General features: G+C 38.9%; 1 protein-coding gene across 3 annotated transcripts in view; it reads right to left on the bottom strand.

Annotated features, from left to right (window-relative positions):
* The window catches only part of Wasl (WASP like actin nucleation promoting factor), a 54526-nt gene that overhangs the window by 20640 nt on the left and 20240 nt on the right, over positions 1 to 13646 (bottom strand). The window contains exons 1-3 of one of the 3 annotated variants that reach the window (XM_048450998.3): positions 5064 to 5187; positions 1705 to 1839; positions 136 to 222 (exon numbers count right to left, since the gene is read on the bottom strand). In XM_048450998.3, the coding sequence (XP_048306955.1) occupies positions 136 to 222; positions 1705 to 1836 (219 nt within the window). In that variant the 5' untranslated portion in view covers positions 1837 to 1839; positions 5064 to 5187. The other 2 variants (XM_048450994.3, XM_085683692.2) reach the window with 2 other exon arrangements.

Here is a 13646-nt window from a genome sequence, read left to right on the forward strand (position 1 = left end):
TCTGAAGCTGTAAACGCCAAATAAACTCTTTCCTTTACAAATTGCCTTGGTCATGGTGTCTCTTCACAGCAACAGAAAAGTAACTAAGACAGTAGCTAGTAGAGTAATTATTAAGACAAAAACTTTAAGACTTACATCTCCAGCAAAGGTATGAAAATATCCTCTAGGACTATTATATACAAAGTTATTGTATAGTTCTTGTTCCCACAGTAATTTCCCATCCTAGAAAAAGAAGGTTGAAATTTACTAAAAAAAAAATACATCTAGGAATAAAAGTACACAACTCATTAAAGGAACTGTTTCTATAAACAAAAACTTTTAGGAACATATAGAATATAAGGGAGCTTCATTCAACAGGGCAAGCATTTCCAAGTAAACTCGCTATGCACAACTAAGCTCACTAGATTGCCAAGACCACATGAGCAAGTGAGAAGTACCCATGACCAATGTGTATCCCCATTAGCCAAGATTTTTTTTCCCAGTTTTTTGAGACAGGGTTTCTCTGTGTAGCTTTGGTGCCTGTCAATGGAGCTGTCTCTGTAGACCAGGCTGGCCTCGAACTCACAGAGATCCACCTGCCTGTTTCCTGATGGCTGAGATTAAAGGTGTGTGCCATCACTATCTGTCCATTAGTCAAATTTTTAAGTCATTTTTTTAATCAAACACTGTAGTAATATCTTTTGCTCTCTTCCTCAATTTACAGATGCAGAATAATTAAAGACATCTTCAGGCTGTTCAAAAATAAATTTAAACAAGAGATGAGAGAGAGATCCACATAATACTGTCATAGTACAGCTACAGTGGAAGAAATATATTTATTCTTCATGTCACTACTTCTGGATGGACTAGGTTTAGCATTTCCAACTCCTGCCCGATAAGGCTAAGGAGAAGAAGTTATTGAAGGAGGGAAAGCAGGCACCAGTGAAAAAAATAATACTCTGAACATCTCCTTGGGGCACATGAGGAGTATGTGAGGGCGCTGGGATTTAAAATATGACATGGTGGCCTACTTTGTGGATGAACAGTCCCTGAAGAATGAAGATTAAATATTCTGGAAGTTTTCTGACAAACTTTGATAAGTAGATGAAATATAACTTAATAAAAAATAAAAGAAAAAAATATAAAAAAATTTGCTGTAAATGCATTTTTTTTTTTTTTTTAGTGTAGCTGAATAGTCATTTGTTTTGAAACAGTGCTTCTTAGTGTTGATAAGAAATATAAAGCTACTTTCAGGGCACTATTGCAGTCTACTTCATCAGTGAAGGTACACATTCTAAGACATTCTACTTCTGTCTAGAGCCTATGTATAGCCTTCCCTGGACAAAACATACTTACAATAATGTTTAACTATACTTGAAGTATAGTAAGAACTATAATAAAACACACCAACTACAGAAAAGGTCTTTAACAAAGGCTATATAAAACTAATAATAAATTGTTCTCTTTGGGATTTGCTTTTTCACTTTTAAGACCATGTTTGACAAAAAAAAAGGACAGAAAACAAAGACATAGGAAAGAGGGGGTCAACAATATCCTTATCTCATGTCCCACTCAGTTCCAATATCCTTAAGTATCTACAATGAATTTCACCCTTCAAGTGTATCAATTTAAACACACACACAAGACAATCAGAAAATTTAGACTAAATTATAATCAAGGCAGATAACCACCTACAAGTTAAAATGAAATCAAAACAAAACTTACCTTAATGTCAAATATTCTTAAAAAATAAGATCTCTGAGGATTGTCCTTAACAAGACAAGCAACACCACTGCACTTCTTTGACCACATACAGTTCCGATCTGCTGCATATAACTGCACCACTGCCGAAGACATAGTCTGCAAAATACCAATGCACAACCATTACCTTCAAAACAACTGGACTCCCAGCCCCTGCCAAGGCCCTGACTGCAACCTCCCAAAGCACCAACCCAGGACCACCCAACTGAGCTAGCTTCCAGAAGCAGAATACAATGAATATTTCATTCTTAGTTACTTCTTTTTGAGGTTATAACTAATATAACACACATATCAACAATTATTGAAAAGTAACATTTATTGATTCTTAAAATGTCGGGCTAGAGAGATGATTCGGAGGTTAAGACCACTGGCTGCTCTTCCAGAGGTCCTGAGTTCAATTCCCATCAACCACATGGTAGTTCATAACCATCTATGAGATCTGGTGTCCTCTTCTGGCATGCAGGCATACAAAGAGACAGAATGTTGTATATATGATAAATAAATAAATCTTTTTTATTTATGTACCTGGAAACATATACTTAAAAACACTAACCTCATGTAATCGTTATTACTATTCTAACTTCACATTACACTCAAGAAACACAATACTAAAGAAGATAAATAATGTGTCTGATAAACTGCTAAGTACGGAAGCTGAGATGTGTGACTTCAGAACTTCTATTTTCACATCTCCTTAAGTACATTGCATTTTGACAATGCAAACATTTAAACAGTGGAACAATCCTATCAGGGAAAGCTGACTTCCATAAAACAATTGTCCCTTTATGGCAAAGGAACTAAATCAAACTTGAAAGCAAGATTCAAGATTAGTAATAATAAACGTATCAAGATAGTTGATGCCTCCTCTTTTAAAAATGGAAAAACCATGGCAAAGATTTAAAGTGACTTACACAGGTAGTCCAGGGATTAAAAAACTATTCTGAGGGTGCAAAACCCAACCTGACCTGCCACTGGAGGTCAGGATGCCATGGATCTCCCATGAACCAGCTACACTGGAGCTCTTAGATGACAGAAGAGTTACCTCACCACTTACAGGGGACATCTTGGGCTGATAGGAACTCCAGGATACCTGCTGCTTTCCTATGACTGTGAATCAATGCAAACTCCCACTTTTTCTTTTGAAGGCAGCTATTTGATCTATTTCTTTTAAGGTGACACTCACAAAAAGCACCAACAAATCTGAAAATAACAATTACAGTTTCCAAACCACTAATCTCATTCCTAAACCAAAATTTAGGGAATTAGCTTCCAAAACAATTATTTTTCAGTGTAAATATAAAATTACTTCAAGAGTCATTGTCATATATAAAGTTACTTCAAGAGTCACTAGCATATATTATACACAAGAATGGGTTTCATTGTATTTTCATATAGGTACATAATGTATTTTCATCTTCCCTGCCCTCTCTACTCCCTATGATCCTCTTCTTTCCAACAAGTCCATTCCCACTGTCATGAATCATGGAATTTTAAGCATACGCACACTAAGTAATCAAAATCCGGATCCAATTAAGTAATTATGATGTCCAAGTTCAATAAAATATGGGCACTGTATAAACTTAGCAGACTATATATTACGACATGGAGGTGTGGTATTTGGTATTATCTAATTACAATCGGGGACCGCCCTCTGTCAAAAGAATTCCTTGAACTATTATATAAATAAACCTTTAATTATGTCAAAATCAGGAATGTAAGATCAGTACACTACTAGGGAACAAAAATCCATAAAGACATTGTGGGTAACAGTGTTCAATGCTGTATTTTTAATTAAAAAAAAATCACCTAAGCTTCATGCAGGAAACTGGGAAATTAATACAACATTAAAAATCATGAAAACCCAAGACTGCCCAGAGTACGCACTCTGGGACACCGGCCCGGGGAAGACATGCCTGCATTGCTGTGCGGCACAAGTACAGGCTGACAACTCCAGAGGCTGCCTGCTCCTGAGAGCAGCTCCGTCCACAGGTCACGACCCCTCTGGGGCTGCATATCAGATATTTACCTGACAATGCATGGAACAGCACAATAATTTTATGGCTGGGGTCACCACCGCGTGAGGGACTGGAGTAAAGAGGCCAGTATTAGAGAGGCTGAGCACCAGTCACATCCTCAAAGAGAAAATTTCAGCAAAGAGAGAGAACACCAAATACCATGCAGGGGGAAAAAAAACATCAAGCAAAAAAAAAAAAAACAACAAAAACTAGAATTTGTATTTGATATAATGCTACCCAAGCATATCTATGGAAAGAAAAAAAGCAAAAACAACAGCAAAAACCCAGGACACCTGACAATCTCTCTATTTTATCCGTTACCAAAGAGTAATAGCTTTAGAAAAATTCCATTGTCAGAAACCCTTTACTAACATCAATACTAACACCGTGTAACATTATTTGGATGTGTATAGAAACACACAGAAAATAAAAACAAAAGCTTAAACGGTGAAAAAAATTTAAAACATCTGCGTATGCAATGAAGATTCAACTATGCTATATTTTTTCACACATAATCTGACACTAGAAAAAACTAAGGAAAACACAATAAGCAATTCTCAGAAATGTTTTTAAAAATTTGCTATAAGTATAAATTTACCCATTCCATTTTCACTTTAAGCTGCCAAAACTTAAAAATGACACATTATAGCATTTTATAAAGCCTTTCCTGATTGATTCATAATAACTACAGTATATGCAAAAATCAGCTTAGATATAAAACATTAGTATAGAAATTTCTAACAATAACCACCAAGTATCCCTTAAATTAGATTGACAGTGGCTCAATTAACTGTGGACAAACATTCCTTCCATTCCTTTAAAGTAACTGAACTTAATCAACTATATTACTCTTGTCTCTCACAATCAAGAAGATATTAATGAAAAACAACCTAGGGACAAGTGCTTTGGAATAGAAATCCATTTCTTAATAGCCCAATAAAGGCCATGAATCTGTTAAGCAGAAGGAAACAAATATACTACAGTGACGATTACAGAACCAGAACCATCAGCCCTTATGAGTAATTCAGCAAGGCCTTCCCTCTCAGAACTCTCACGGGTGGAGGCAATGGGAAGTGAGGCATATCCTGGGAAGTGAGATTCTCCTCCCCACTGTCCTTCAGGAAAGCATGGTCCTACTCCAGGGTTAGTTTTGCAGGCTGCAATCCCTGCCTGCCTGCTCTTCCTTCCGCTTCTCCAGAACTTTCTTGTGTACTCTTGCTACATCACAGATCTTCCTCCAAGGTAGACTAATTTCATACCCAGTAAAATATTGTCATTTCCCACAGCACCTGAAATACTTTTGCAAACCTGTATTTATAGTCCCCGTTCCTAAAAAATATTCAGTTAAAAATGGAATGTCTTCCTTTCTGCTCTGTAACTGTGCATATCATCTGCTTTGACCAAAAGGACATCAGCAAATAAACACAAGTTTGGAAAGTGTTTGTACACTGTGATCTGTTTCTCTGGAAGGCAGGACTGCTCTAAAAACTTTGGGATCAAAGTCTAGATGCCACCAACGATGAGCTTATTTGCCGAATAGTGAGAAATCAATGTATTCCGTTTCCAGTCATAAAGCAGTGTTTGTGGCAATGGGTGACTGGCACTGTTAGACGGCTTACACTAAAGAACCTATCACCTGTGACCAACAGTTCTAGCTTTTATTTCTATTAGAATGCTTTTAGTTGTAACAGATATATACTTTAAATTAGCAGTAAATCATAAAACTTTTAGGCTTTATTATCATAACCAGAACAGATTTGTGGGGAGAACGCATTTAAAAAAAAACATTTCATAAACCGGGCAGTGGTGGCACACGCCTTTAATCCCAGCACTTGGAAGGCAGGGGCAGGCGGGTCTCTGTGTATTCAAGGCCACCCTGGTCTACAGAGCTAGTTCCTACAGCCAGCACTATACAGAGAAACCCTATCTCAAAGAAAAACAAAACCAAACCAACAAAACAGTAAAAGAAACACTTTACAGATTAAAAAGTCACACTGACAGGAATATGTTGAGTGGACCAAGGTCACTCAAAAGTTATAATCCTTACTCAAGTCTCAGGAGGTGCCTGAAAGGCAAATTCTTAAACTACAAATCACCTTGCACAGACTTTTAGAATTCTCTAAACCCACAAAGACAGTCACTGTAACTACAAATGGCAAGGCTTGTTGAAGTCTCTTAAGTTTCCCACCAGAGGGATGGTCACCTGTAGACAGGGGAGAGGATTCCAGGGCCTGTCTGCCCAGTGGCTGGGGACACTGCTAACAAGCATAGGTACAGATATGGGGTGCTCTTCTCTTGCTCTCCCTTTTCGAAAGCTTAAGTGGATCTGTCTAAACAAGTTTTTCATCTTTTCCCTCTTCTGCCTCCCTCGACAAGTTTGTTGGATTATGGAAATCCTCTACTTTGGACTGGAAGTTTAAGGGAATTAAGGTGGTCTCCTAGGGTTTCCAACTCAGCTCACCAAAGGTTAGCATAAGGAGCTAGGATTTAAACCCTGACTAACATGGAAGGAAGAAAGGCTGACAACATGTAACTACTACTGCTTCTCCCATGCATTTCCCGTGCAAACAGTTTGGGACAACAAAATGGGAAGGCAGGCATTGTGGCTGTTGGTAGGATGCGGTTATTGCAGAATTCAAGAGTCAAATGTTTGGTATCATTTCATCATAAACTTTATCATGCACACAGTCCACTTCCATTAAATAGAACAGGGATATAACAGCGTATTTTTCCCTTTGAATTTTGAGTTTGTTTTTTTTGTTAGAATTGTTTCTTATGCTAAATAAATGCTTACTTTACATTTAATTTTGATACCTTTTATTGAAGAGTCCCTCCAAACTGTATACACTTCAAGACACAAAACGTACATTGGCTTAAGACAAAAATGATTTCATCAGAAAAACAGAATTTCGTATCTAAAGAAAAAAAATTTTCCAAAGCACACTTAATGATGACTCTTAGCACCAAGAGACCTCACCCACTTAGGGAAACAGTAGCCAGGGATTTCAAAATCAACTAGATAAGGGCAGGCAGGAGCCTCCTTTGGGTGTCTGTGGGAGGGGATTCTTCCTACTTGTGTAAGAATCTTTTTTTTTTAGTGATTACATTGCATTTGTTTAAATGTTTGATTTGTACTGGAGGCTCAAAGCTCAAGGGAAAATACCTTTTTCTTTCAACATTAAGAGTACTTTGCTACTTAGCAGTTAAATTAGAAAACACTTATTACTGAGTCTTTAGTTGTTTTCTTGGCAATTCCCATCCACAGACATTATATTCTTCATTCTTGTTTCCGTTTCTTCTGAGCATCTGCTCTGTGACATGTGTAGCTGCTGTAGTTAATGGCAAAACCACCAATAGACAGCCTCCCCTATTGAGAGCTTGCTTCTTTCTGTGCAGGTGCACTAGCATTCTGACTTCTACAAAGACATACCCTGAGGAAGTTTACTTATTAGGCCATCTCTTCCTCAACCTAAACTTTTAATAACTCCCCATCTAACCCAAGTTATGTATAAATCCTCTACCAATCTGGTGGCACTTATTAAAATGAATTTCCATGTGTCTGATAAGTGCAAAATATGTATAAAATGATAAGGGAAACGATTAGCTTCGAATCATAAAAATATTATGCTGCAGTCCCATTCTCACAGAGCTTAAGATACAAGAAATTGTATCAGGGTCATCAAGGTCTTCTCTCCTGCTCTGATCTGTCCTCCCAAGGTATGTGCTCCTGCAATGCTAGCATCATCTTTATTACACAATCCATTCGCTTAGGTCTCATTACCAGATTGTCATCTCCTTGAGCTAGGGGCCCTACAGGCACACAGCAAGCAATTACAAAGGTTCAAAGAAATACTAAAAGCAAAAAGCATTAGTACTTGACCTACTGAGAAGATACCCAACAAGAAAATTAATCCACTCCAATCACAAGACATCAGGAAGTTATGCTACAGCCCGTATCTGCTGCTACCTTGTCTCACTACGCTGCTCTAATGAGCAAATCCATTCAAGGCTGACTACTCCCTGCCACATTTGTTGCCTGAAAGGAGAGCAGTAACCTCAATTCTACTCTTTATTTCTCCCGACTCAAGCCTGGAGCCACCTGCTCCTGTGCATGTCTGCCACCACCCAAAGAGGTGAGTGATCTGGTCTCCTCTACAAACTGTCTTCTCTACCAGGAGATATTTGAGGTGACCCCTACCCCAGGCTGGAGGCCAGAGTAGCTGCTATTCTAAGCTTCACTGTTACACAGAGAATTCCTGTAGCCCTAAGACCAGGTCTCTTAACAGGCCTTTCAGTGGAAGGGTACTTCTCCCTTGGTGTGGTGGTTTAAATGAAGCATGTCCTCCATAGGCTTGGATATCAGTTTAGTGGAACTATTTGGGCAGGTATAGGTAGTGCAGCCTTGCTAGAGGAAGTATGGCACTGCTTTGGGAGTATATATATAGTCGTGCTCTACTTCTAACTTCTTCTCTGCTTCATACTTGCAGTTAAGGATGTGAGTTCTCAGCTTCCTGTTCCAGCCACCATGTCTGCTGCGATCTACTACGCCTCCCTGCCATGATGGACTCATCCCTCTGAAATCAGAGGCCAAAATAAGCTTCTTCTTTAAGTTGCTTCTGGTCATGGTGTTCTATCACAGAAAACGAAAAACTCACTAATAGTTAATCAGTAACCCAAAATCTCTGGCCACGGCACTTCTCTGGTGGGTCTGAAGGTCTGAAACAGGGTGGCCCACTGCTCAACCTAGATGGAGGGGCGGACTTCTTTTTCTCTGTCAATCTCTGTTCTCATTGTGAACAGCAGGGCAGACACTTTTTTATACCCGTTCTACTTTCATTCCTATTGTTGTGGAAAACACCATGACCAAAAGCAACTTAGGGAAAAGCTTTCTTTGGTTTACAAAAGGTCACAGTCCACATCTATGAGAACCCAGGGCAGAATCTCCAGCAAGACCATAAGCAGAAACCATGGGGAACACTGCTTGGGGGCTTGCTCACAAGTCCATGCTAGCTTTCTTATATAGCCCAAGACCACTTGTCTAGAGGTGGAACTACCCACAGTGGGCACTGGGCCCTCCTGCATCAATTAACTATCAAGACAATCCTCTACAGACATTCTCACAGACCAATCTAATCTAGGCAATTCTCTCAGATGACTCTAGGCTATATCAAGCTAACAAAACTAAGACAACACCCTACAGTGTGGGAAGTGAGTATATCCCACTATGAATGAGCACTCACAACATAGGCATTGTCATGTCAAAGAGTCAATGCCTCAGAAGGCAAAGACCTTTCCTAGTCCTGCTATAGATGGTGACAAACAGTTGCCTTTCAGCTAAAATCAATATGTGATGAAACCACAGCTTCCAGGTTCAGACGGCCACATGATCACTCTAAGGCTATTCCCCTACAGAGAACACCCCCCACCCCACTTCCTTGTTCATGCAAACATAACAAGCATCCAAACAGCTAGTACATCTCCATCCGAATGCATGGCCCACCAGATCCCGGTTTGATGTTACATGTGTCTTTCTTAATCTCCTACAACACCCAGAAAGATGTCTGTCTTTCTTAATCATCTACTACTCCCAGTACAATTTCTAGACTCTGCCACAGAGGCTAGAGCACCGCAGTTTCTCTTCTTCTTCTGGCCAGATCTCCTGAGACTGCATTTGTTCATCCAAGCACTTGCCCAGGACAGCATACCAGGTTCAACAGTTCCCTCTCCAGATGATACTCTGGCAAGCCTATTAAGTCCCATCATGGGAAGTCCCAGATCCCTTATGCTTCCTGGGTCAGCTAAGGTGGCATTCTAAAGTATAGTTCTCTTTTTGTGGTTCCCCAGAGCTCATCAGAGTTAACAAATGATGGGTAGGGATGGCCCTGTGTTGCCCCTCCTCAGTTCCAAGAAACTACTGAAGAAAACACCTCCAAACAGTTTCCTCAAATTGAGTTGATGACTCTGTTGGAGGAATGGAGAACAGCAGTTGCTAATGGACAAAACACAACCACTGCCTACCAGGAGGTTTTCACAGTCTGAATTTTGTTCAGAAAGAGTCCCTAAACACAAAATAGAGGCATCTTTTGCCATCAACTTGAGCAGCTAAATGATGTAACTGAGAGCAGTCAATGAAAAGTAGCCATGACCTGTTATTACCACAGAACTATCCAGTCTCCGCCCCTAAAACAAATGTCCACACATCAGACTGTCCTCCTTCGCATGGCAAAGACTGCACTGAGGAGTTGCCTGGTGGACTCTCCTAACCAAGAGAGGATAGTTCCCACCCATCCTCTCTCAGAGGCAGTTCTGCTGTCTTTACCGCTACTTTCTTGCTGCATCCTCAACAAACCTACAGAGAGAGCAAGAGTGAGCAAGAGAGAAAATAGAAGTGAGAGTTCTCCTTTTGTTGAATCTTTTCCAGGGCATTGGTTTGTTACAAAGAGGGTTAAAGTTAGGCTAAATTTTTAGTGGATGGGAAATATCAAGAAATAGATGAGACAAAGAGCTATCACAGGGAAATAAACATGCTCAGAAAGAAAACTAATTTCACTTGGGGAAAAATGATGACCACTGGTACAGTCAGGGTTTTCACACCAGGGACACAGACACTAGTGATTTCTGGGAACAAGAAAGGCATAATCAAGAGCTTCCCCCACCTTACAGCCATGTCTGAACTTCAGAAAATACAGGCAATCGTGCACCAATAATACTTGTTTTTATAGTTGGGCAGCAAAACCACAAAACACTAAAACTGAAGTTTGTAAGGGATGAGAAATGTTACAGAAGCAAAGTAACATACAATATATATAAAAAAGGGTTGCAACTGGTCACCAAGAACCCTAGAAGGCCAGTCATCATGGTCAAAAAAGAATGCATCCAAGAAACACCATTATAAGATAGTTTGTGTCCCACAATAAAAAAAGGACTTTGAACCAAGTAAATATTGTATAAAATGGATAGTATCCAAGTGTGTACATAGACAATGTAGTCTTATCACTTAAGTGTTAAAATGAGTTTAATGAAGTATTTGGTGTATTTAAATAAGGGCAATCATTAGGGATTTAAAACCTTACATTAATTTAAATCTTTAAACCTTAAAATTATCCAAGATTATAGATATAATAGAAATTTTCTCTATCACGGAGAAAAAACTATTTGCTTAATCCATCAAATAAACCAGTTTAGCTATACAACAGGATATGATACAGTGACTTTAAGGGAAGGAAGGAAAGAAGAGAGGAGATTATTTAGGATAAAGGTGGTTACGTGAAGAAAGAAAGATGTAAAACGAAGGGCAAGAGTATGCTAACAAATGTACAGTGGATGAAAGAAAGTCATTCTCATTTGTCCTAAGTAAGCAATCATAAAGGTGAAACACCTAGTTCCGGGTGCCACCTACCTAGTCCTTTTGTCTGTGCCTGTGTCTAAAGAGGGAAGGAACAGTTGAGAAATGCAGACTAACAGAAAAGATACTTGGCTAATTTTTAAATACCTATTTTTGCTTTTAAATCAGGTGGATGTTTTAGATTTCTAAAACTTAATGATCCATTCAAGTCACATCATGATATTAGTCTTGGAAAAGACCATATTTCTAACTGCAATCTAGGAAAATTTTACGTAGCTTTTAAGCCACATGTTTAGAAATTAAAAGTGAGGATTCCTTAATGCCATGCTATGTAGCCACAGAGAGATCCAATCACAAGCAAGCTTTGTCTTCTACAGGGAAAAGCTCATCCATAACAAAGGCCACGTATTTTCAACTCTTAAGTGTGATTTAACCAGCACAGTTAAACCTAACTGGTTTTGTATTCTGATTCTGTATTTGTCATTCTATGTTCTCTAACTCTCTCTACCTATGTGTTATATGCATAACCACATTTAATTTGTTGGACTTCCATATAAACAATCAGAGTGGAAGGAAAACAGAGAAGTAAGGTTAACCGGAGCAAAAAACAAAATAAGAGAATCGTTAATGGCACTGAATAAAGATAAGGACTTGCTTTCTTCACTCCTTCTTTTTCTTTCCATTCAACTCAGTTCACCTCCCAGGAACTTATTCTAGCACTGATGGGTTGTGGAAAGTGATGCAGGGAGCTGATGAAGGCTCCACTGATTTCTGCTGTTTGATTCAGAGCATCCCTGCCTTCTCCTGGTGCTGAAGATTTACTCTTCCTCTGTTTTGGATTCCATGAAATCCTCTGGAGACCAATAAATTCCTTTTTGATTAAGCCGGTCAAAGTCAGTTTCATTATTTGTTTAAAAAAAATACCTTACCGAACACTATACTTCTTAAAGACTTCCTAAAGTACACACATTCTTTTACTTCTGAAATGAGAGAAACCAGAAAACAAAATGCTTTTGCAGCCTGTCTATGCTGCTTAACTTTACTTGCATTTCGTGTTTAATGAGCAACTCTAGAAAGAGCAAACGTCACACAAGAAGAACTTAAAACAGATGTGTAGTAAACAACAGAAGGGAGTGGATCTGACATTCAAATTGCCTCATCATGGAACCCACAATGCTGAGCACTGTTCTACACCAACACAGAAAATATTTATTGTCCTACTTTCTAAAAGGGGATTAGAAGATTTCAGTTCTCCCCTGAACTGTATACCACTTATAGCGAGACCTGAAATCTCCCCCATCCTTTGGCCAGAGGTATTTTAATAGCTCCTCCAGAGTAACTCTACTTCCAGTTTATTGTACTTCATGATTTCCTCTTGCCTGTTATTTATTAATACACAAATTCATGTTCAAAAACACAACAGGTATTGTATTTGATTTTAAAAATGTGTTTAAAGGAAGAAAATGAACTAACTGAAAAACCACGTCATTTTTGTTTTCTTAAAGTGGTGCTAGGTACAGACCTGTTAGTGAAGTGCACTGCCACTGAGGAGACATACCCAGGTGCAGAACGTGTCAATACAGAACATAAGGTTATGTCCTGTTTACACTTAGGAAGCATTGCTTTTAATTTACTTTGGTGTATTTCTAAAAAAGAAAATGAAATTACTTCATTGAAATATCTTATGACTTTCTTCTCTAAACAATTCCAAATAAAATTATTAACAACTGTTTGGAATAGAATACTTGTATCATTATGAGAAACTAATTGTATTTTTTTAAGGAACTAGTTTCATACAAGAGGAAAATCAAACATGTTTATTAATCTTCTCAGTCATAGATATAAATACCAACTGAGGAGAATAAATCTGAAAACCAAACTGACTCACAATGGAGTCCACAATTCTACACAACACAGAAAACAGTAACAATCATAACCATATAAGGTTTATTTCCCAGGAATACAAGCTGCCTTAGCATTTTAAAAGTCTTTACATTAACAACAAGAGAACAAAGAAAAAATAGTATCATCTATTTGTCATCTCAGTAACAATAAGAAAATGATGGGACAAAATTTAACATCTACCCATAACAAGAGAGTTTCTTCAACTTGATAGAGGAAATCAGAACCACTTTAAAAAATAAACCTGACACCGGACTGAGCCCCCCAAGGTCCAAATCAGGAGCAGAAGAGGAAGAAAATGACGAAGGACTGCGAGGGATGCTATCACCCACTGATACAAGGGGTCGGATCTAATGAGAGTTTACCAAGGGCAGTTGGACTGCGACTGAACGAGCACGTGATCCAACCAGATTCTCTGAATGTGGCCGGATTCTCTGAATGTGGCTGGCCTGGAGTCTTTCTGAGAAGCCACTGACAATGATACTGGGACTAGTTTCCTCGGCATATACTGGATTTTTGGGATCCAGTCTGTTTGGATACTCACCTTCCTGGACCTGGAGGGAGGGGGGACGAACTTGAACTTCCCACAGGGCAGGAAACCCTGACTGCCCTTAGGGACAAAGAGGGAGGAGGAGAGGGAGGGG

The sequence above is a fragment of the Myodes glareolus genome, chromosome 25 (genome assembly GCF_982192425.1).
Source record: "Myodes glareolus chromosome 25, mMyoGla1.1, whole genome shotgun sequence".
In the NCBI taxonomy this organism is placed as follows: Eukaryota; Metazoa; Chordata; class Mammalia; order Rodentia; family Cricetidae; genus Myodes; species Myodes glareolus.